Source organism: Populus nigra, chromosome 5 (assembly GCF_951802175.1).
Source record: "Populus nigra chromosome 5, ddPopNigr1.1, whole genome shotgun sequence".
Taxonomy (NCBI): domain Eukaryota; kingdom Viridiplantae; phylum Streptophyta; class Magnoliopsida; order Malpighiales; family Salicaceae; genus Populus; species Populus nigra.
Window position 1 is genome coordinate 14,898,685 of NC_084856.1, and position 21,918 is coordinate 14,920,602.

General features: G+C 33.1%; 1 protein-coding gene across 3 annotated transcripts; it reads right to left on the minus strand.

Annotated features, from left to right (window-relative positions):
* Nucleotides 1-1,503: 1,503 nt before the first annotated feature.
* LOC133693731 (lipid phosphate phosphatase epsilon 1, chloroplastic-like) lies at nt 1,504-7,620 on the minus strand. 3 transcript variants are annotated; one of them, XM_062115012.1, is made up of 4 exons: nt 7,046-7,620; nt 4,935-5,160; nt 4,390-4,463; nt 1,504-1,779 (listed from the first exon to the last, which is right to left on the minus strand). In XM_062115012.1, the coding sequence occupies exons 1-4, from the start codon at nt 7,361-7,363 to the stop codon at nt 1,555-1,557; spliced, it is 843 nt and encodes a 280-aa protein (XP_061970996.1). In that variant the 5' UTR covers nt 7,364-7,620; the 3' UTR covers nt 1,504-1,554. The 3 variants fall into 3 exon arrangements, with proteins under 3 accessions (XP_061970996.1, XP_061970998.1, XP_061970997.1); XM_062115014.1 differs by having other exon boundaries at nt 1,565-1,912; XM_062115013.1 differs by lacking the exon at nt 1,504-1,779 and adding an exon at nt 1,984-2,308.
* Between the last annotated feature and the right edge of the window lie 14,298 nt (nt 7,621-21,918).

A 21,918-nucleotide genomic window follows, 5' to 3' on the forward strand; every position in this document is an offset into this window, starting at 1 on the left:
TTTTTATAAAGATTATTTTTTTAGCAATCATAATAGCTAATCACAATGTTATGACATGTGATGTTTATAGACTAAAATTCAAATGGTTCATGCAATATTGGTATGAGTTCCAAGGTAATTTGAGGTTGTTAAAGCTTGGGATATGTGATATGAAGTTTAAAGCTTGGTATGAGTTCCAAGCTAATTTAAGGTTGTTAAAGCTTGGGATATGCAATTATATACTCACCAATCCTGTTTGATTTGCATATGATTTTAACCATGAAGGTACATAAGAGTCTAAAGGAGGTAGTTTATGGCTTCATTGATTAATTCTTCTCTTTAGAAACTCATGAAGGATTGAAATCAAAATATATAAATTACAGATGTGAAGGCTTTACTAGATGAAAATCAAACAATGTTTCAAAGATTAAGGCACCTTCCACCTACAAAACAAATAGACATAGAATTCCTCTCACTCTGAGGGCTAAACTAATCAACATAAGGTTTTATCGGAGTTCATCATGTATACGAAGGAAATTGAAAAAAATGGTGAAACAAATGCTACATAATGGTATTATTCAACCCAACTATAGGCCCTTTGCTTCCCTAGTCTTGTTGGTGAAGAAAAAAGGCAATACTTTGGAGATTTTATGTGGATTATTATGGGGAATTTCGACCGGTGATGTTCTGATATTTGTCCGTTAAAGGCTAAGCACACTAACACAATATTTAACATGGTTCGGCAAGCCGCCTACATCCACGGGAGAAGCCATTGCATTATATAGGGAGAGAACAAGATTTACAATAATAGAGGAGGAGGAATTATCCCCTCTTTAGCAACTCTCAACCTCACTCTATTTCTCTCTTCTCGGTGCTGCAATGATAGCTACTGCGGGCTGCCTTGACAGCCCACTCTCTTCTATATTTCTCACATCTTTGGCTCTTCTTTTCCTCTCTTTTAACTCTCTCATTTTTGCTCTCTAACATATGCCTCTATTTATAGGCATCCATGGTAGCTCCTCTTACTCTTTTGTCAATAATGGTGGCTGCCAAACTTACCAAACTTTGACATTAAACAATAGTTGTTGGCTGCTACCAACAACCCACCATTGTAGCCTCCTTCTTTGACAATGACAATTATCTTCTTTGACAATAACAGCCATATAATTAGCAATATTCCAACAATTATAACGAGCATAATAATCTAACTATAAAGAATAAGTTATTTATTCCTTTAGTTAATTAGTTAATAAATGAATTAGATGGCTCCTAATTTTTTTTCAAAACTGGGTTAATATTTTCAACCAAGTCAAATCATTAACCCTCTAATCTTAAATCAATCAAATTTTAAAGAATCAAATTAAAAAAATTAATTAAATAGCCAGAAAAAAAAACCAAAAACCTTGTTTTTTTACAACCCTTTTGCTTTCAAATTTGGTGCGTGAAAGTTCCTTCACTAAAGAATGTAAATATTTTGCATAAACTCTATTTCAGGTCACGATATTCTACTTTGCTCTGAAAGAATTGCTTGCAAATCGTGTAATCATATTCAAATATATATTTTTTTAAAATTCATCAGTCATCGTTGAACCAATAACCAATAACATACACAAGAAAAGCTAGGCAGAATACAGCAGCTCCCATAACAACAACCATACGAACCCAGAGAGAGGAAATAAATGCTTTCAGCACAAATGCATCCCAAGCCCAGAACCACAAAATGGAGAAAATGGACCCAACAGCAGCACCGACCACAGCTTGGTTGATTGTATGAAGTCCTTGTGAGACACGTAACCATGTCTTCAAAACGGTTGGTGAGATACAAACATGCGAATCATAGTTATTAAATCCGATAGAAATTTGTCGGTAAAATAATCGGGTCATGAATTAAAAGAGTTGACCTAGATAACCCGGAACAGGTCACCCAGGGGAGCTGAAAGATAATGTTTAAGAAATAATGAATCTGTGAAGCAAAACTTTCATTAATTCTAATGACTTTAACACTCAAACAAGAAAGATTTAACTTTATTTTAAGATGCAGATTTTACATCCATTAACCATGATCTGTATTCTCATTCATAAAGCAATTAAAAACTCTTAACTTCAAAGACACAACACCATAGCTACTTTAGCAATGAAAATCTCATAGAATCAGTGCTTCATAACCGATTACAAAAGAGCAATATTCAATAAATTATCTGAGTTTCGTGAGGTAACCAATTCTTCTCTTTCGCTTTTGTGCAAACCACACTGCCTTAACTAGAAGATTGAGTGCAACAAACCCCCAACTACAACGTCTATTGCGACTGCAACACCAGTGTTTAAACCCCTGGACCACAATAGTGTTTTGTTGATGAGGTTGAGCCCCTCAATTACGAGGGAAGAAATAAAAAGCAGCAGCAGATTGGGAACGGAAGGGAAGAGGGGATGTGGTATTTTGCGTGGTGGCGGCGGCTTGTTTTGGGAAGTCGGATTTTAAATTAGTGTCGCTCGCTTGTGAAAAAAATATTAGGGTGTCACCGGTATAACTGGGTCAACCCGGCAGATCACCTACATTTAACAAGACTGATTGCAATTCTGGTAATTTGCTTTGTAAAACCCGGTGTATAAAACCCGGTTAAAGCCCCTAGTTGCCTAGGTCTCAAGTCACCCGGCCTAGCCACGTTTTTAGAATTAATGTTTATTAATCTAAGGAGTAAAGTTAATTAAATTTTGAAAAAAAATAGTTTTAGTAGATGGATTTTCATTAAAACATTGTTTTTTGTTTTTACAAAATAATATATTTTATATTAGCAACATGTTTTTTAATATAAAAATTAAAGTCATTAAAATAAATATTACATTCATTAAAATAAATATTTATAAAAATCTCAATCATTTGAATTAAAAAGGAAAAATATATCTTTTTAATCAAAAATCTATTTTTTTTTATATAATGAAAGAGAATCGTTGTTTTTTTCTTAAACGGGAACTTATAATTATCTAAAACACAAGGTTTGATAAAAAAAAAAAACTAAAAAATAACATAATTCAATAATTTTTACAAGAAAAAATAAAAGAATATTTAATTGGAAAAAATCTTGTAACAAATTTAAAATAAAATATAAAAAATAGATATTTTATTTTTAATTAATATTCACGAACATATTTTTATATAAATTTGTCATTCTAGATTTATATATAATAATTCATAAAGTAATTGTTAATATCATTATAAAAAAATATAATCTTGTTTTAAAACTTTGAAAAATTGAATAATATTTTAAATATAATTTTAATTGTTTTATTAATAGTGAATTTTATTAAAAAGAAAATAAATTAAAGAGTAATATAAAAAGAAGCTAGTGATGGGCTTAGGAGTATTGGGTTGAGCTTTAGGTCCTTTCCTATTTTAAATGCGAGAACAATATGTTATCAATCTAATATTTTTATTTTTAAATTAAACAAATGGCTTCTTGTTATCTAGTTCAAGTTTCAGCCACCACCAATAACTTAAAAGTTAGGTTTTAGATTTTTAGATTTATAAAAATTATTTTTTAATTTATTTTTATCTGACAATACCTAAAAAACCATCATAAAAATCTAAATAAATTTATTTTTAACTCCAAAACACCATAAAATTAATTTGAAAACAAAGAATTAGACCAATTCAAAAAACCTTCCCGAGCATAAATCTATTTTTTCTAACAAAATAAAAGTTTTAAACTATCTCCATTAAACTAGATTCTTTAAAACAAACCTATTGACATTCTAAGACGAATGCATTGACATTACCATGAGCTTCTTTCATTGACAAAATGTGACAGTTGAATATTTTTTTTAGATGACATTCTATCTTCTCCCTCAACACAGAAGGACCAAAACACAAATAAAATAAAGTTTATAACCTTAATATAAAATCCTTAAATAATAGGATCAAATATATAAAAATTTAAAATTTTAAAGAATAAATTATAATATTTTTATCGTTTAAGAGACTTGTAAAAGTGAATTAGAACACATAAATTGATGCACACATCAAGTGCAAGGATGAAGAATTGTGGTAGTGGTGACGGTTCAAAGTGCTTTTCGTTTATAAATACATTAAAATAATTTTTTTTTATTTTTTTAAAATTATTTTTGACATCAGCACATCAAAACGATTTGATAATATAATATATATTTTTTTCATTTTAAACAAAAAAAAATCAAAATTTTCCCAATATAGCAAAATTAAAAAGATGTTTGAGGAAAAAAAACACACCATAGAATGAACATATTCTACAAGCTTCACATATTCTTTATAATATCCATAATTTGCAAGCCCCTAGGGTTCTACATTGTTGATTGTTTTTAGAAACTCGAAAGTGAGCTCAAGTGTTAATAGCATGCTGCATTTGACTATAATATAAGGGGCAAAATGATACTTACAAGATATGTGCCAAATGCTAGCATAAATGCACTGAGGATCAATGTGAATTCATTTACTCCTAGCCATTCCCCAACTGCAACAGCACACAGAACAAGCACTCTGTAGGAATTTACCAAGAAGAAGCTCACACAAGCATTTATTAAAAGACCAAAACTTGACACATGCAAAGAACATTTGTAACAGCAAGCAGCCATTTTCATGTAGGAAGAGAAAATATGCAGATTATAGAAACTTTCATGGTTCATTTGCAAAAACCTAAGCATGATACTGCATCCCTCATCAGTTGATGGAGCTATCATGAACCTTCTTTACTTGATTTTGCAAATGCTGACATTTGTAACAGCAAGCAGCCATTTTCATGGTAGGAAGAGAAAATATGCAGATTATAGAAACTTTCATGGTTCATTTGCAAAAACCTAAGCATGATACTGCATCCCTCATCAGTTGATGGAGCTATCATGAACCTTCTTTACTTAGATTTTGCAAATGCTGCCATAAAATAGACTGATAAATAGCTAACAAGTCAAATAAAGAGGGACGTTACCTGACAGAATAGCGAACACCAAAGTGAAGAAGATGGATTGTCCATGTGAAGATGGCATCCCAGGGTCAGACCTCAATGTGGAATCGGGTCTCTCTTGGTTGAATGTTCTCTTAAGGATTACAGAGAGGATTGAATTCACAACTAACCCCAAAGCAGCCCACATGGCTTTTGCATCATGCCTCCCAAGAATGACAGCACCAAAAAAAGTAACTACAAGCCATTTGCTCTGTTCCAACAACAATAGTACGACTAAACCATGCGCGTTTATTTCATCTAAATGCCGAAATTGAAATTCTGAAAGAAGTAATATATTGCAGAATGTGGAAGCACCAAAACAAATTGAAGGGCAGTGGTGCTCAAATATATCAAAGATATGAAGCCAACATAAATCTGCTATAAAGCAGCTATAGAGGATTTCTAGTGCTAAATGCTATCCTGCAAAGAAGATTTTAATGTCATAATTGTTAGAGAATAATATAAATCATATCCTGAAACCTCATCTAACAGCTCAATCTTTTAGGTTGTGATGGTTTTTTGACATGGTATCAGATCCTTGATGACCAAGCGGTTACGAGTTCAAATTTTACCATCCCTATTTATTTGATAAAAATTAAGCACAAGATAAAGTGGATCTGTGCAAGTGAAAGCCTTTTATAAATTATATCCTAAAATCTCATTTATCAGCTTAAGCTTTTAGATTGGAATGGTTCTTTGAGAATAATTATCAAAGGCATTCTCAATGCAAGTGCTTCACTAGGGAAATAGTTTTATCTCTCAATTGCAACATCAATTCAGTCCACAATTTCAGTTGTTTCGGGCGTAAGTCTCACTTTCAAACAGAAAAAATAAAAGGAAAGAAAAAGGAAATGCAACTTGTGTTCACTTTCAGAAGTTTTAACCAATATAAAAAGAAATATAGATAGTAAGTGAAATTAAAAAACAAGCATAGTGGTCTTTGATTGGAATAGTAACATATAAAATGTAGTAAAAAAATTAAATGGTTTGGACACCAAATCTATTTGTATGATAAAAAACAATAGAGAATAACCCAAATCGTTGAGAGATTGAGTTTTAACTAATATTTTACTTTAATTTATTTGAATTTTTAGTTGAAATTTATTAATTAGATATTATTTAGTGTACTTCAATTAATTATTGTTGGATATTTTATTTAGTGGGTTATAAACCCAATTATTTGTTTTAGTAAGGATTTTAGTATTTATATCTTATTTTTATAAAAATTAGCTAGTTATTAATGAATTGAATAAAAATTACAATGTTGCAACTTTTCTAACCCCTACTCTTCTCTTCTTGAGTTCTTTCTTTTTTTTCTTCGACTTGTTCTTCTTAGCTTCTCATTTTCTGTCTTTTTTTTCTTTCGAATCTTTTTAGTCTTGTATCACCTTTGATATTAGAGTATGATTTTTTTATTTATTATTCTCATAATTAAACAATTCATAGGCTTATTCAAATCCTGAAATTCAAAAACCATTCATAAACCCTAGAGATTGTGGGAAACTTTCATCAATAATGATAAAGAATGTAGCAGTACAAAAAAATAATTCATCTTTCTGTTTTACGTTCCAGATCTGAAAAACAAATACTCTTACACAGCCACATCAGCGCCACTTCATCACACTACCATGTCATCATAATGCCATATCAGCATTGACACGTCAACTAGCACATCCTCAACAACACCATGTTACCGCCGCATCAGCACCACATCAGCATTCTTTGTCACGTCAGCAACAAACTTTTAGCATATTCCCACCAAACAATCTAGTCAATAATAGAGCTTATCTAAAATGATGGAACACTATGATTTATGATTTTATTTGATTAATCATTTATATTTAATGTTCTAGCAATTCATGCTTAAAATTAACTATTCTTCTTAGCTTTTTCTCTCTCTCTTTTATTTAGCTTCAAATCTCTTTGGTCCCGCGTTACTAAATTTGAAGACTTTCAGCTCCAATTAATCAACACATTAAATCATAGTGATTATTAAAAAGACTCATAAAATCATGAAGGTAAATAAAAACACAACTCAGATTACAAAGATTAAAATCTCTTGAAAGAGGTAACAAACGAACAGAGAAAACACAAACCAGGCAATTGAGAGTGGCTTCCAGTCCACCAGCCAAGAGCACACTTTGAAACTTATTAGGCCCATGAATAACATCTCCTTGCTGAAAAGATCCTGTACTTTCTTCACTGTTACCACCATAACTAGCTCTAAAAACAGATATTCTGATCAATTCAGTCATGGTCTTCGACAGAGCTTTATTTTTTGATCCAAAAAAATCAGATTTCGAAGCTGGAAACCGGAGGAACGAAATGGGTTTTGCTTGATTAAGCATAGAAGGGCCACGAAGCAAGGATTTGGAAGTGGGTTTGGGGAGAGTAGTAGTAGTTGTTGACGTCATTTTTTGTGAGAAGCAATGGCAGCCAAAGTTTGGTAGGAAGTATAGTGGAGAGGAGCATTTCTTGGAGATTTTATTACAAGTGGGAAATAATTATCTATGATGGTGGAAGGTATAAATTGGGTATCTTGAAAGGATTGGTAAGCCATGGAAGAGCCTGGACTTCCATTTGTTTTTATTGACGATGACGACTTCTACTACCTGCTCACATGGAGCCTGGAGGAACCTCGTGCTAATTTGATTCTGTCATCTCTGGACTCTGTCATTGCATAGGGTCCCTCTTTTTTTTTTTTTTTTTCCTTTTTTATATTTAAATTATGAGAGTATCAGCTGAGCAATTTTCCTACACCCAGTTTCATGATAGTTAATACTTCCTCGTTCCTATGCCTTGTTTATTTCAAGCAAACTAAATTTTTGAAATTTATTTTTTTTTATTTTTTAATGTTTGGTAACCATCCAAAAAGTCAGTTAAAGAAAAATTATTTCCAGTTCGAATAAAAAATTATCTTTTATAACAGGAAAGTGTTTTTCTTTTCTTGTTAAAAGGAAACAGTTTCTGTGTGTCTCTTTCCAAAAACAATTGAAGCAACAGTTGAAGCAGGAAGAATTGAGAATTATATCTCTGGAACACTCTTTTATTTCAGGTATTTTCCCCTCAAATTTCTCTATTTCTCTATATTATTTCCTTTATATTTTTATCTTCTTTGTTAGATCTGTAAGAATTATATCAAAAAAATCCTTTGATCTTATTTAATTTGTTGTGTCTGTTCCGAAAAAAACTATTATTTCTTTGTTTTTGTATTTATTGTTCAAACAATCCATCATGGTTTATCTTCTGCCTGTCAAATTTTTTCCCATACCCAGTTTTCTTCTTCCACGTTCAAACAAGTTCACAGAAAAAACCAACCAAATTCATCACAAGCAAGCCATAAAAATCACATTTTTTCCTGCACATTCAGCAGCTTCTTTAGAGAAATAAAAATCCCCAAACTTTCCCATCCAGTCCCTACCTTGTTTCCCCGTCTCCGGATCCAGCACAAAGAGAGAGAGGCAAAGTAAAGGGGGGGGGGAATCAATGAATCTGTTGTTTGCTCTATTTTTAATTCACTTTCCCAGCGTTATCAGTACATGTAGTCAGGGGAGAGAGGGATGAGAACTGGGAAGGAGGAGCAGGTCCTTGAGGTCTAGCCCTCCTGCCCTTTGCCCCTTGAATCTGTGATTTTGTCCTGCTTCCTTAGAGAACAGGGGAATGACGAGAGAGAACTGGGGAATTCGAGAAAGAGAACTGAGAGAGAACAGCCGAGAGAGAAAGTTAAGGACTTTAGAGAACGAACCGTGAATGGTGAGAGAGAACAGAGAAAATATGAGGGGAAATTGAATGAGGGGAAACCTAGGGGAATTAAAGACAATAGAGGGGAAACTAGGGGAATTAGAGAATGAGGGGAAACGGACAGAGGGGAAACCAGGGGAATTAGAGAAACTGAATGAGGGGAAAACCGATAGAGAAAATAGAGTTAGAGAAAACAGAGAAACCCATGAAATGTTGTCTTAATTAAGTTATAAGAGAGAGTTAGAGATTTGCAATGCAAGATATGGGGAACGGTGAGGTTTTTTTTATAAAAAGATCATAAGGAGTAGCCTTGCCTGCCTATTAGTGCCTAAACTCAACAATCTCCATGGTTATAACTAACAAATCAAAATAGAATTGAATTGAACCTAGCCATGAACTCGATCGTGTGTTGTGTTGCTGCATGTGGGGTGATTTTTGAAACTTATTTTTATTTAATTATTCGATAATCAGATTATTTTTAAGAATTAAATTGATTTAAATTATAGAAAAATATAATTGATCTTATTGATTGTTGTGAACTTATGAATTGTATAATTTTTAAAAGGGTTTTATCATCGAGAAATTGAATTTTATGGTCTTAAATAATATATTTTAAGACATTGTTTGTTTAGGGAATCAGATATTATTGCCATAACTATTATACATTGTCAGCTTCTTTAAGCATAATTTATTGTATTGATTGTGTAAGTATTTTATATGCTTTTCTTAATATTTATTTCCCTAAATTTTTAAGTTTTGTTATTAGAAAACTTCACTTTCATGTTATGGATAGTAAGATAATTCATGCAGCATGTATGAGAGCAACTATAACTGTGATAGCTACAGTGGTTGCAATTATTGAACAAGAAAGAAATAGAATTTATGTACCAAAAGAACCACATATAAATGCAATTGCTCAACGAGAATTCTATATTGACAACATTTTGAATTGAGGTGATAGACATTGCGTTGAACAAATTCGTATGAAACATGTTGTCTTATATAGATTGTGTGATTCTTTCACAAGTCGTGACCTATTACGATCAACTCAAAATGTGTCTATTAGGGAGCAAGTAATTGTGTTCTTACAAATTATAGGCCAAAACCAAAGATTCCGTGTTATATTCTGTTGAAACTATCCATCGTTACTTTAGAATTGTTTTAAAAGCAGTTCTTAAGTTATACAAACACCTTATTAAAGATCCAGCAGATACAGTTCCAGCAGAGATAATGAATAATCGAAGATTCTATCCTTATTTTAAGGTATGAAAACAATACCAATATTTTTATACATTAATTAATTACATCTAGAAGAAAAGGTTATAAATTATTTTTTCATGTTTATATAGGATTGTGTAGGAGTAATTGATGGTACCCATGTTCCTGTAAATGTTTCTATTGAGATTCAAGGAAAGTTTCGAGGTCAAAAAGAAGGAACAACACAAAATGTTTTAGCAGCTATAACTTTTGATTTGAAGTTTATATATGTTTTAGCTGGCTGGGTAGGAAGTGCCCATGATTCACGGGTTTTAGGTGATGCATTATCAAGACCTAATGGTCTAAAAATTCCAGAAGGTATATAATAAAGCATGTATTATATGCAATAAACATATAAAATGTCTTATTACATAAAGATAGTAATAGGTTTTTTTTTTAATTTGTAGGAAAATATTATCTCGGTGATGCTGGTTACAATATTCGAAAAGGAATCATTTCTCCTTTTCGTGGAGTTCAATATCACTTGAATGAGTTTAAGAACGTTCACCAAAAAATAAAAAGGAGCTATTTAATCTTCGACACTCTTCATTGAGAATCGCTATTAAGCGAGGGTTTGGTATTTTGAAGAGTCGTTTTAGATCAATTGATGGAAAATCTTTTTGGTCTTATGAAATGCAAGTAGATGTTGTGCTTGCATGTTGTATTATTCATAATCATATAATGAGAGTTGATCCTTATGACTTTCTTATGGAAGAAATATGTTCGGAAAGTGAACCAATTAGACGAACAATCAACTTAAATCAATGGGAGGAAAGGGAAGAGAATAGGGAGTGGATAACAAAAAGAGAAATGATTGCATCAACCATGTGGAATGATTATAACACTCAAAGAAACTAGTAATTGAGTGTTAATTATATGTGTTTGTTTTTATTATGTCTTGCTTGAGTTTGTATTATCTTTGTTATGTATTTGGAGTAGATATTGATTTTATTATAAGTTCTTATGTATTTTATGTATTCTCTTTTAAATATTAATTGTAGTTTTTATATGAAATTTATTAAATCTAAATATTATATGATTTTATTTTGTATAAATTTGTAATTTCTTTTTTGTAGAAATGAGTTCCACACATAATGAAAAATGCAAGGGTATGCACTTCACATGGTCTAAGCCTATGTCTCACATGTTACTTGAGATATTAGCTAAGGAGGCATTTAAAGGAAGCAAACCTTCTTCCACTTTTAAAGCAGAATCTTTTGTTAAGGTAAAGTGGCTACAGAAATCAGTCAAAAGTTCAACGTGCAATGCGAGCCTAAACATGTGGACAATCATCTCAAGATTGTGAAAAAAGAATGGGGAATAATAACCAAACTTAAAAATAAAAGTAGCTTTGGTTGGGATGATTGTTTGAAGATGATTACAGTTTCGAAAGATATATATGATGAATAAGTAAAGGTATGATAAATATTATACTCTTTGTAATTTTTATATTTACTTTTGTTTCTAAAATGTTATACAATGAACTAAAAAATTGCATATTCTAAACTTTATGAATAGGCACATCCCAATCATGACAAGTATCTCAACAAAAAACTTGATATATACAAGGCAATGACAATTGTTGTTGGAAAAGAAATGGCAACCGGAAATTATGCCAAATCATATGTTGATGTCAACTTGGAAAAGAACACTGAAGAGCAATCAATTTCAATTGAAAATGAAGGGGAATATGAAGAAACTTCTAAGGAAAAAGAGACATCTTCCTCTAGTACACAAAAGAGGCAACATAGAAAGAGAAATCGCATGTATGAAGATGATGGTGTTGAAAAGTTGTCTAAACAGATTGGAGATGTAGCACTTGCAATTCAAAGCCTCAACAAAAATCAACTTGATGTTAATGCGTTGTATACAGAAGTGATGAAAATTGAAGGCTTTGATGAGATCACTATTGGGGAGGCATTTGACCACTTGGTCCAAAATTAAATGTTGGCAAAAGCATTTACTACAAGCTTGCTTGCTAAGATGATTTGACTATGATAAGAAACTATATGTTTGTTATTTGACAAGTATGTTTACTTGTTTAATTCGGTCTAGCATGTTTATGTTTGTTAATTTGAACTAATATGTATATATATGACATCAAAACTTAATATTTATGCATGACTATGTTTGATGTTGGATATTTATATTTATTTCTTGATACTTATTTGATATATATTAAAGGGATAATTGCCTATACCCGTAAAAAAAAATCTTTATCCAAAAAACCCATCAAAATATTTTTATATTTATTTATCTTTTAGAAAAATCTTAATACAAAAAAAAACCCAGATATCTAACTCTTACTATAAACTAATTTGACTTTCTTCATATGAAAAAAAAAACATATTTTAAGCTTTTAAAATTGAAAAAAAAAATTAATAGGTTTTATTTATGAAAAATTTCACAAGGTTATATCTCTATAATATTATATGACATATATAGTTATATTTTATAAAATAAGTTATATATGAATATAAGATATAATAAAAAAATTCATCATTACACTTTTTTAGATTTTATTCTTTTATTGTAAGTGATTAAATATTTATATTTAATATTTTTCATATATTAGATAAATTTGAAAAAAAAAATTTAATTTATTAATAAATTATTTTCCAGTTCATTTTCCATAACATAACAAAACAATGAAAAGTATTTTCTAGTTCATTTTCCATTACACTATCAAATATCGAAAAATACTTTTCCGGAATTCACTTTCCTAGAATTCAATTTTCCCGGAATTCACTTTCCAAAAAAAAACTAGTTTCCTGCAAACAAATGGGGCCTAAAATTCAAATTAGTTTCTGACCAGAGATGCCACAGATTTTCTTAAAATAATTTTTTATTGAAAAGAATTCAAGGAAAATGTATTTGTTTTAATTAAATCTTATTTTTCTGTTTACACATCTCTTTTACAAAACATTTTTTTATTAACAACTTTGGTTTTTCAATAAAAAGTAAAAATAAATATTTACAAGAATCTCAATAATTTAGATTTAGAAGAAAATGTATATTTTTAAGACAAAATCCCATTTTCCTTATTCAATTATTTTTTATTTCGACAAATATTTTTTTTATTAGGAATATTGTTTTTAGATAAAAACTAATCATAATCTATAATCTAAAAGAAAAGTTTTAAATTAAAAACAAAAATCATGTCTTCATAATTTTTATACAAAATAGAAGAAATAATTAATTCATGAAAATATAAACAATTAACAATAACAAAATATATATTGTATTGTCATTAAATATACATGTGCAATTTTCATTTTTTTTTGTTTTTCATATCATAGTCATATATAATTATTCATAAAATGATTATTAATATAACTATTAAAAATCTCTAATCTTATGTGAAAATAATGATATCATGTATGCTTTTTAAAATACCAATGTAATTTTTTATAAAAGAATTTTATTTTAGGATATTAAAAAAAAAAGTGTCAGCAAAGCCAAGCCCATATGCACTTGGACTTGATATGTTGTACTTGTGTGCCTAGTTTTCTTTTTTTAAGTACAAAGATACAAAACAAATTTTAAGGTTTTAATTATAAAGCAAATTTAGAGATTGGTATTTTTATTTTGTTGAACATTAAGTTTAAGGGTAGATTGATATTTTTTTTTTTTGCATAATGTAATGACTCAAATACCATCAAAAGCAAAATTCAAATAACTTTTTTGTAGGGGCTTTTTTGAATTTTCCATTTCAAAAACACATTAAAATATCTACATTACCATTCAATGCAAAAATCTTTTTTTGTCCTTTTCTCTTGGATTTTTTGTTATTATCAAATTGGGTAAGGTCAATTTGATCTTTCAATAAATGCAAAAAAAAAAATAAAAAAAAATTGATGGTGCAAGCAACGCACATGCTAGTGAATGGAAGGATCTCGTGCTCTCCTAAAGGCGTGTGTAAGCTCCTCTAGCAGCCAAATACTGCCTTCTGTTACAGTGTTCAGAGTGGCTCACCAAGATATTTTTTATGAATGGGTGCGTGGTGGCGACGAACAACCGATGTGGCTTCGAAGAGCTTTTTTCTTCTCCTCCCATTTTTCTCTCTCTTCTCCTTGGAAAATACACAAGTTTCTTTTCACTTGATTTTTTTATCCAATTCGGTCCTTATTCTTTTTATTATTATTATTTCTTTTGCTTTTAAAGCTTATTAAAGTTTTGTTTTTCAATTTCATCCTTAAAAATTAAATTAAATTTAATTTAATTTTTGTATCTAATTTGACCCTTACTCTTTTAATTGTTATTTGTTTATCCTTTTTTATGTTTTTAAATTTTGTGCCTTATTTGATTTAATTTTTGTATTAAAGTTTGGTTTTCATTCTTTTGATTGCTGACCAACTAGACGATGAACTCCTTTGCTTTAGAGGTCTTTCGATTACGCCTTTATAATCCTTCCCATATATTTTATTTTGTAGAATATGAGACTTTATTCAAAATTATTAACAAACACCATGCCTTGTGCTATTTTCACTATAGCAACATTTATTATTCACTTTCTTCCAAATCACTATGGATTAGAACAATCATTTTTTCTCTAAATTTTCAATTTAGTTTTTAAACTTTTTCTTTAGCGTTTTAGAATTTCAATTGAAAAGTTAATTTAAGCTCCTAATATTTTTAACCTATTTGGTAGACGGTTTCTCTAGTTTTTCTAAATTCAATTTGGGTGTCAAACTTCATATCCCTTATTTTTCAATTATTTTTTGTTAGAGTAGAGAGAAGGGGTCACTAGATTTCAGTGTAAACAGAGAAATTCATTGTTGTCGACAATTCTAGAAGAAAAAGGTCAATTTTTGTATTAATAGGTTTCATTTCATGAGGGGAGTTTGACTAAGGTGTTTTTATTCCTTCTCCTTACCCGATGTGGGAGATCTAATCACGAGAATAATTTAAGCTTTGGGTTGATTTTGATTTTTCAAGCTATGTTTTTTGGTTTTTTATGGCTATAGATAGATTTATTAAGATGTTTAGGGTGTTTTCTGAGGAATTTGGGAAAAACAATGGCAGAAAAAAATGGTGTGTCGTCTGTTATCTTTTTTTTTTTAAAAAAAATGAAATGGGATCGTTTACCCCTTGAAAAAAAAATAGGCCTATGCAAGTGGGTTAGAAGGCCCACTTGCCTGGGTTATTTGCTTGTTAATGCCCATGCCCACGAGACAGACTCCTTTATTTTTTAATGTTTGGTTATAAAAAAATGAAAAAATAAATCAATGAACTTAATTGATGTAACAAACCCGACTGTATGACTTGATCAACATTAAAAGATCTCAACATATGTTCTTAATTTTAGGGTAATTTTTGTTTTTAGAAATCTACCAAAAATTCGGCAGAGTTTCGTTTATATTTAGAATATCTCAAGTTATCGACTACTATCAATTTACTCAATCAACCCATCATCACAAGGTCCTATAATTTCGGACCTTATTTCAATTATCAATATTCAACACCTCATACAATCCACACACACTATATATATATATATATATATATATATATATATATATTAAATTAAATATTTTTGTATTTCAATATTAAATTAAAATATCATTTAATTCATGGTTAAAATCTATTTTTTAAAAAAGACATATCACTGATACCTATACTTTTTTTTTCTAATCCACGGCATAGCCCACTATAATAAACTTGTAAAAACTACTGAAGCTGAGACCACTGGGCGGGAGCATCAGATGCAATAGTTGTTGCCAATCCACGAGGAGGAGGATTAAAATGTCGATTCCCGAGGAAAACTAGAGCAACTTGCAGCTTCGGCTATGCAGTCTTAGCAGCCCATATATTAGGTCTTCCTTCTTTGGCATAACAAATTATTGCTAACTAGTCTAATCTTGTCCAGAATCCTGTTAGCTGGATTATTGAGATTCAACGTGGTTTGTAATGGGCTCTCTTTGTATTTCAAAACCATTTTCTTGTTCCAAAGATTACATGGGCTGAGAAGACCATATGCCAGAATTCGAAAATGACCGAAAGAAAGTTGCATGGTTTTTCTTCTCTTGGTACAGGCAAGAGCTAAAAGCCTAAAGGAGGTGGCAAAAATTTTCCACAAAGTTTTATGGATGATCCCATGTTGGATCTCTTGCATTAACATTTTGCATGGATGATTGTTTTTCATAACAGGAGTCTATTTTCATGTTCTTATTATTATTTCATATTCTACTAAGAAATTCACTTATGAAAATATAAAAGTATTGCTTTATAATCTCATGTTAGAGCATCGAGCGTACTCCTCACACTCGGTTGTTCAAAATCAAAGGATTAGGACGTAATGATAGAAATTTGAAGAAATTTGAGGTCGAATTTAGTAGCTTAATTGATGGATAAAATCAAGGCAATTGAGAGAAAATTAAACCACAAAGCAATATATTTGTAAGATATAAACTACCAAAATTTAAAACTGTGAATACTGAAATACAAATGAATCAAATCATATAATGCTTTTTTCTTCTTGATTATGGGGAGTGAGTGTGAGTGTGTGTGTGTGTTTCTATATATATATATATATATATATATATATATATATATATATATATATATATATATATATATATATATATATATAAACACACACGCACTCCTCCTTATTCAAGAAGAAATGAATGAATATGGCATTAGTTTAGGTCACCAAAAACGAAAAAGAAAAAAGAGTTCTATCGGAAGCAGCAAGAGCGCAACGACATCTTGATGTTGAGCTTGTTGGGGATTCCGGCACCACATGCACGGACCGGTGGTGTACTGATATTTGCTCAAAGGAGGCTTAAGCACACTGACACAATAATTTACGTGGTTCGGCAAATCGTCTACATCCACGGGAGAGAGTCCATATTATTTAGAGATAGAGAAGGATACAATAAATTCATGAAGGAGGAGGATCACTCAACTCCCAGCTCACACACTCTGCTGCATATGGCAGCAGGGCTGCTGCCCATGGCAGCAGCTTCTCTTTCTCTCTTCTTCTCTTCACTTCACGTTCTCACACTTTCTCTCAACCTTGCTCTCACAAAATATGCCTCTTTTGTAGGCATTTCATGACAACCTTCTCCAGCACTTCTTTAACAAAGGTGGCTGCCAACTCCTACTCTTCTTCAACAAAGGTGGCTGCCAACTCCAGCTCTTCTTCAACAATGGTGGCTGCCAATAGTCAATGGTTGGTGCTGTCCATTTTCTGCACATGCAATGGCAACAACCCAACAATCACCCCCTTTGCCATTCATGTAGGGCAACTGTCCTCTTGCTTCTTCAGCACAGGCTTGCATCTTGCAGCTCTTCCAAGCTTACCATTCTGAGAGCATCTGTGACCGAGTTTACAAGTACTCGCCAAACCTTTCAATCACCAGAGTTACCAAAGCACACCTTTTCTCACACAAAAGGATCACTACAACCAGATGGTCTGCCACTTCACATCTGAATAGTGTTAATGCTTGTCTCTGGGACACACTGCATTCCCCTTCGAGCATATCAACCATGCTCAGTCCGGAATGATTCATCAAGCCTTACATCAAGGCTTACAACACCCCCTCAAACGAATATTCTCAAGTGCGACAGTCATTATCTGAGTATCTCAATATGATCACGAGCTCACCACTCTTCCAAGAGTCTACTCATCCAGGAGTTGCGCCTGCCCTCTGTTCCACCCTAGAAACCACGCCTTACTTCTCCATGAGTCTCTCGCTCTTAGTCGTAAGAGTCCAGGTAGCTCTCCACCTTTAACCATGGGGACAACCCATTAAAGGTTGATCCATATCTGTCTTCATACTCTGAGTATTACAATGCCATTACCGAGCTCACCACCTTGACAAGAGTCAACTCGTTCCCGGAACCTGCGCATGCCCTCTGCTCCTTCATAGCAGCCGCGTCTTAATGCTCCACAAGTCACACACTTATTGTCCAAGGCAAATGTCTTCTAGCTCATTGATCTTTAGCATGAGGGTAATATCCATGAAAGTCAATCCTGTATTTGTCTTCATACTCATCATAGCCACTTCATTGGCTATACACCTGTCCACTCATATCTAGCCATCACATTGGCTCTTGGGCGTTCTGAACTGGGCTCATATCATGGCCCTCAAACCTTCTCCTCAGGTGTCTCCGCTCGTTGTCGTGCGGCGGTCTGAAATGGGGCTCCTATCGCGGCCCTCACACCTTCTCTAAGGTGTCTTCGCCCGTTGTCATGGGGTGGTCTGAACTGGGGCTCTTATCACAGCCCTCATACACCTCCCATCTAAGGTGTCTTCACCTTTCATAGGTGGTCGCATCCTCCTTCAGCTAAGATGCTTCAAAGTGGCTCCAAAATTCTCTATCACCATGTGGACTATGGGAGATCATTGCCACTGATTACATAGAAAGAGAAACTTGCGGTATACTTCTCGCAATCCTCCACCTCGATTTCTATGTTTGGAGCTTCTATGCTTTTCTGCTTGACAGTTCCACCTACACCAACTATCTTTGGTGTCTTCGCCTTTCATCATAGGCGGTCGCCTTTTATCACAGGCTTTTGCACCCCCTCAATTAGGTGCTTACACAACAGCTCTCTTTCCATCCTTGCATGCATTGGAAAGGTCTTCACTTGTTGTCTTCATCAAGAGCACAAGAGACTTCCTGTTGTACAACTTCTACATAGTCTCTGCTTTAAGCTTCATCTGGGAACACTTCTTCTCCTTGCACTTGTTGTCTTATTATAGTATCTCGTTGGATCCTACGAGTACTCCTGCACAATCTCTGTGTGCCCTCATGCAATTTCTGTTCTCCAGATTTTCCCCTATTCCTTGCTTATGTTTGACAGTAGCTCATCCTGTCACAACACCTGTCCAAGTCAAAATAGGGTGCCAATCTTTATCCCTTGTTGTATTTCTCTTCCATTATTAGGGTCTTCATCAATTCTCCCTCAAGAAATCACAGTCACCGAATCTAACTTCTTTGGAGAAATCACCACTTCATCGGATCCTTGAACATACGGAACCCAACTGTTCCCTTGTGTCGTCGTCTTGCTAGTCTTCAACCGTTTCAATACAAACTGCTATATATACGAAAGTTCCCAGGAAAGATTGGAGGGGTCACACTGGTCCCGCTTAAAACCCAATCTCCTAGACAGAACTTCTTAGGCCATATCTATCCATCATACTGTCTTTCCGTATATACAACCATTTGCTAGCTTTGTTGCGGCTTTCCTTTACAAGTGATCTGGAATTTACTGGTTTAATACATGATTTCTCAACATCTAGCGAAACTACCAGTTCTTAGACTCGTCAAGATTGGTCTTCATCAATTTCCACTCTACACCTCTAATTGTCCACTTAATCGGGTGTCCAGAGTGTCCCAATTTTGCCTTCCATCAAGGCAATTAAAATTTCTCCCCACTTAGCAGTTCAGCACATGTAATTGAGCAAACATGTGCGATTTCTTCTTCTCCATCTCCATCTCCATCGACCACCATCAAGACCTTCAGATGCCTTCCGATCGGGCAATCTCTCTTTAATACTTAACCACCACCATTTTTGGTCTCAAATCTCAATGATCGGACCATACCATTGCATCCAGAATGATCAAATTAGCTGGAAACAAGTCTGAAATCGTCCAAATCGCATTTCAGACGGCTAAGATTTGATCAAAACAATTATGGCCTGATGAACGGCCCAGATTCAATCTCAGATCCGGTTGCACGTAGAATCTGCTGCACAGAATCTTATCCCTCGGCTCGCAGCTCGGCTCGGCTCATCTTGGCTCGCGGCTGATGACATGTTAGGTGGGTCCCGCAGCGATGACATGGCAGATGACTGGTCGCTGCCATGGCATGCCAACTGTGCATACTGACATCACAATTACATCATGTTGATGTCATCCCTGGCATGCCTGCTGTGCATGCTGACATCACAATTATGTCATGCTGACGTCATCCTTTGCATGCTTACTGTAGACTGCCACCTCGTCGGAGCGTGGGGGCGCGTGCTGGCATATCCGACGTCTGTTTTTGACGCCATTTTCACCAGTGGCTTCATCTCGGCCTCATCTACATAGTGGTATGGTCAAAATACCATTTTGAGAACTTTCATTTTTGAGCAAAAATCAAACACCCCTTTAAACCATGTGCTCTGATACCAATTGTTGGGGATTCCGGCACCACATGCGCGGATCAGTGGTGTACTGATATTTGCTCAAAGGAGGCTTAAGCACAGTGACACAATAATTTACGTGGTTTGGCAAATCGTCTACATCCACGGGAGAGAGTCCATATTATTTAGAGATAGAGAAAGGATACAATAAATTCATGGAGGAGGAGGATCACTCAACTCCCAGCTCACACACTCTGTTGCATATGGCAGCAGGGCTGCTGCCCATGACAGCATCTTCTCTTTCTCTCTTCTTCTCTTCACTTCACGTTCTCACACTTTCTCTCAACCTTGCTCTCACAAAATATGCCTCTTTTGTAGGCATTTCATGGCAACCTTCTCCAGCACTTCTTCAACAAAGGTGGCTGCCAACTCCTACTCTTCTTCAACAAAGGTGGCTGCCAACTCCAGCTCTTCTTCAACAATGGTGGCTGCCAATAGTCAATGGTTGGTGCTGTCCATTTTCTGCACATGTAATGGCAACAACCCAACAGAGCTCACTTGGATAATCTAATCCTCCGAGAAGCAAAAACAAAATCACGATCATGATGACTCATGAGAGCTAACCCTAAGCTAAACTATATATGTCTGACAACCCTTACACATATTCTCCATGGGCTTTAAAGGCAAGAAAAGTATCATTATGTTCTTTAAAAATAAGAGGAGGGAACTGCCTGCTTTAAATCAAAATCTCTTTCGAAGACATGATGTTGAAAATCATTTCCCATGCTAGAAGCACGGTACTTTAATTGACTGCGGATTCCATGGAAGCAATTTTCCACCACTACACTACCCTTTCTTTTACCTTTTGAATTTAAGTAGCTATTTCTTCCTTTTCATGCTTTTGGGATAATCTAAATTATATGGTAAACACGTCTATAATTGAGATTTTAATATACCAAAAAACAAGGGAATTAATAAAAAGAATAAAGCAAGTTGGCAGAACTTATATGGAACAAAATGGAGCCCATGTATCTGTCAAGTTTATTGGAGTGAAGGACGTCGTAGTGGAGACGATTCAGTAATAGACATGTCTGATAATTAATTAGTGGCTGGGTTAGCTAGGTTTTTTAATCACCCACATAGCTTAATTTGCATTTGGCTATCACTATAACCATGCTTTTCAATTCCGTGTAATAAGCTACATAGCTTTTGTGACAGGATATCTTTCGATTTAAGCCATTTTACGAAGCATTAATGAAACAAGGAATTTAGTGGTACTGTTAAATATATAATAATAATAATAATAATTAGGACTGTAAATGATTCAAATTGAATCAAAGTGTTAATGTATTGAAGTTCAGTTTATTTATTTTTAGCAAAGTTTTATCTAACTAAAGCTTACAATTACGTACGGGTTTAAGGCACATGAATTCAAGTTTTATTTATTTAAATTTTATTAGGCTTTGACCTAATAATTTTAGAAGGTTTTATCTCATGATTAAGGTAGTGTTTTTTTTTTTTTTTTTTGTGTTTTATCATAAAAGGTTCAGATCTTAAACTAATAACCATAAAATACAAACGTTTGGTCATTAGTTATTTAGTTCCTAAATAAGTTAGTTGCTTTCCGTAGCTTAAAAAGTAACCCTATGATCATTTAGTCGTAAAAAAGAAAAAAAAAAGAAAAATTGGATGATCAATTTACTAGTCTATTAAATGTTTTTGTTTTTTACTCAAAAGTATATTATAAGTACTATAGCCATAACCATAAAGTTGTAACAAGGTGTGGACATTCACTATGCTGTGGACTGGACTTTATTTTGCATTAAAAATGATGTTTCAAGCATCATAAATGTTTTTAAAGAACGGAAAAAAAATTCAGGACTCAAGTCATA

Excerpts from the sequence above, each read along its gene's own strand:
- LOC133693731 (XM_062115012.1), bottom strand. The coding sequence starts at position 7,363 with ATGACGTCAACAACTACTACTACTCTCCCCAAACCCACTTCCAAATCC. Across the intron at positions 5,161-7,045 it reads AAGCCACTCTCAATTGCCTG|AGCAAATGGCTTGTAGTTAC; the intron begins GTTTGTGTTTTC and ends TTGTTGGAACAG. Across the intron at positions 1,780-4,389 it reads TAGCATTTGGCACATATCTT|ACATGGTTACGTGTCTCACA; the intron begins GTAAGTATCATT and ends ACCGTTTTGAAG.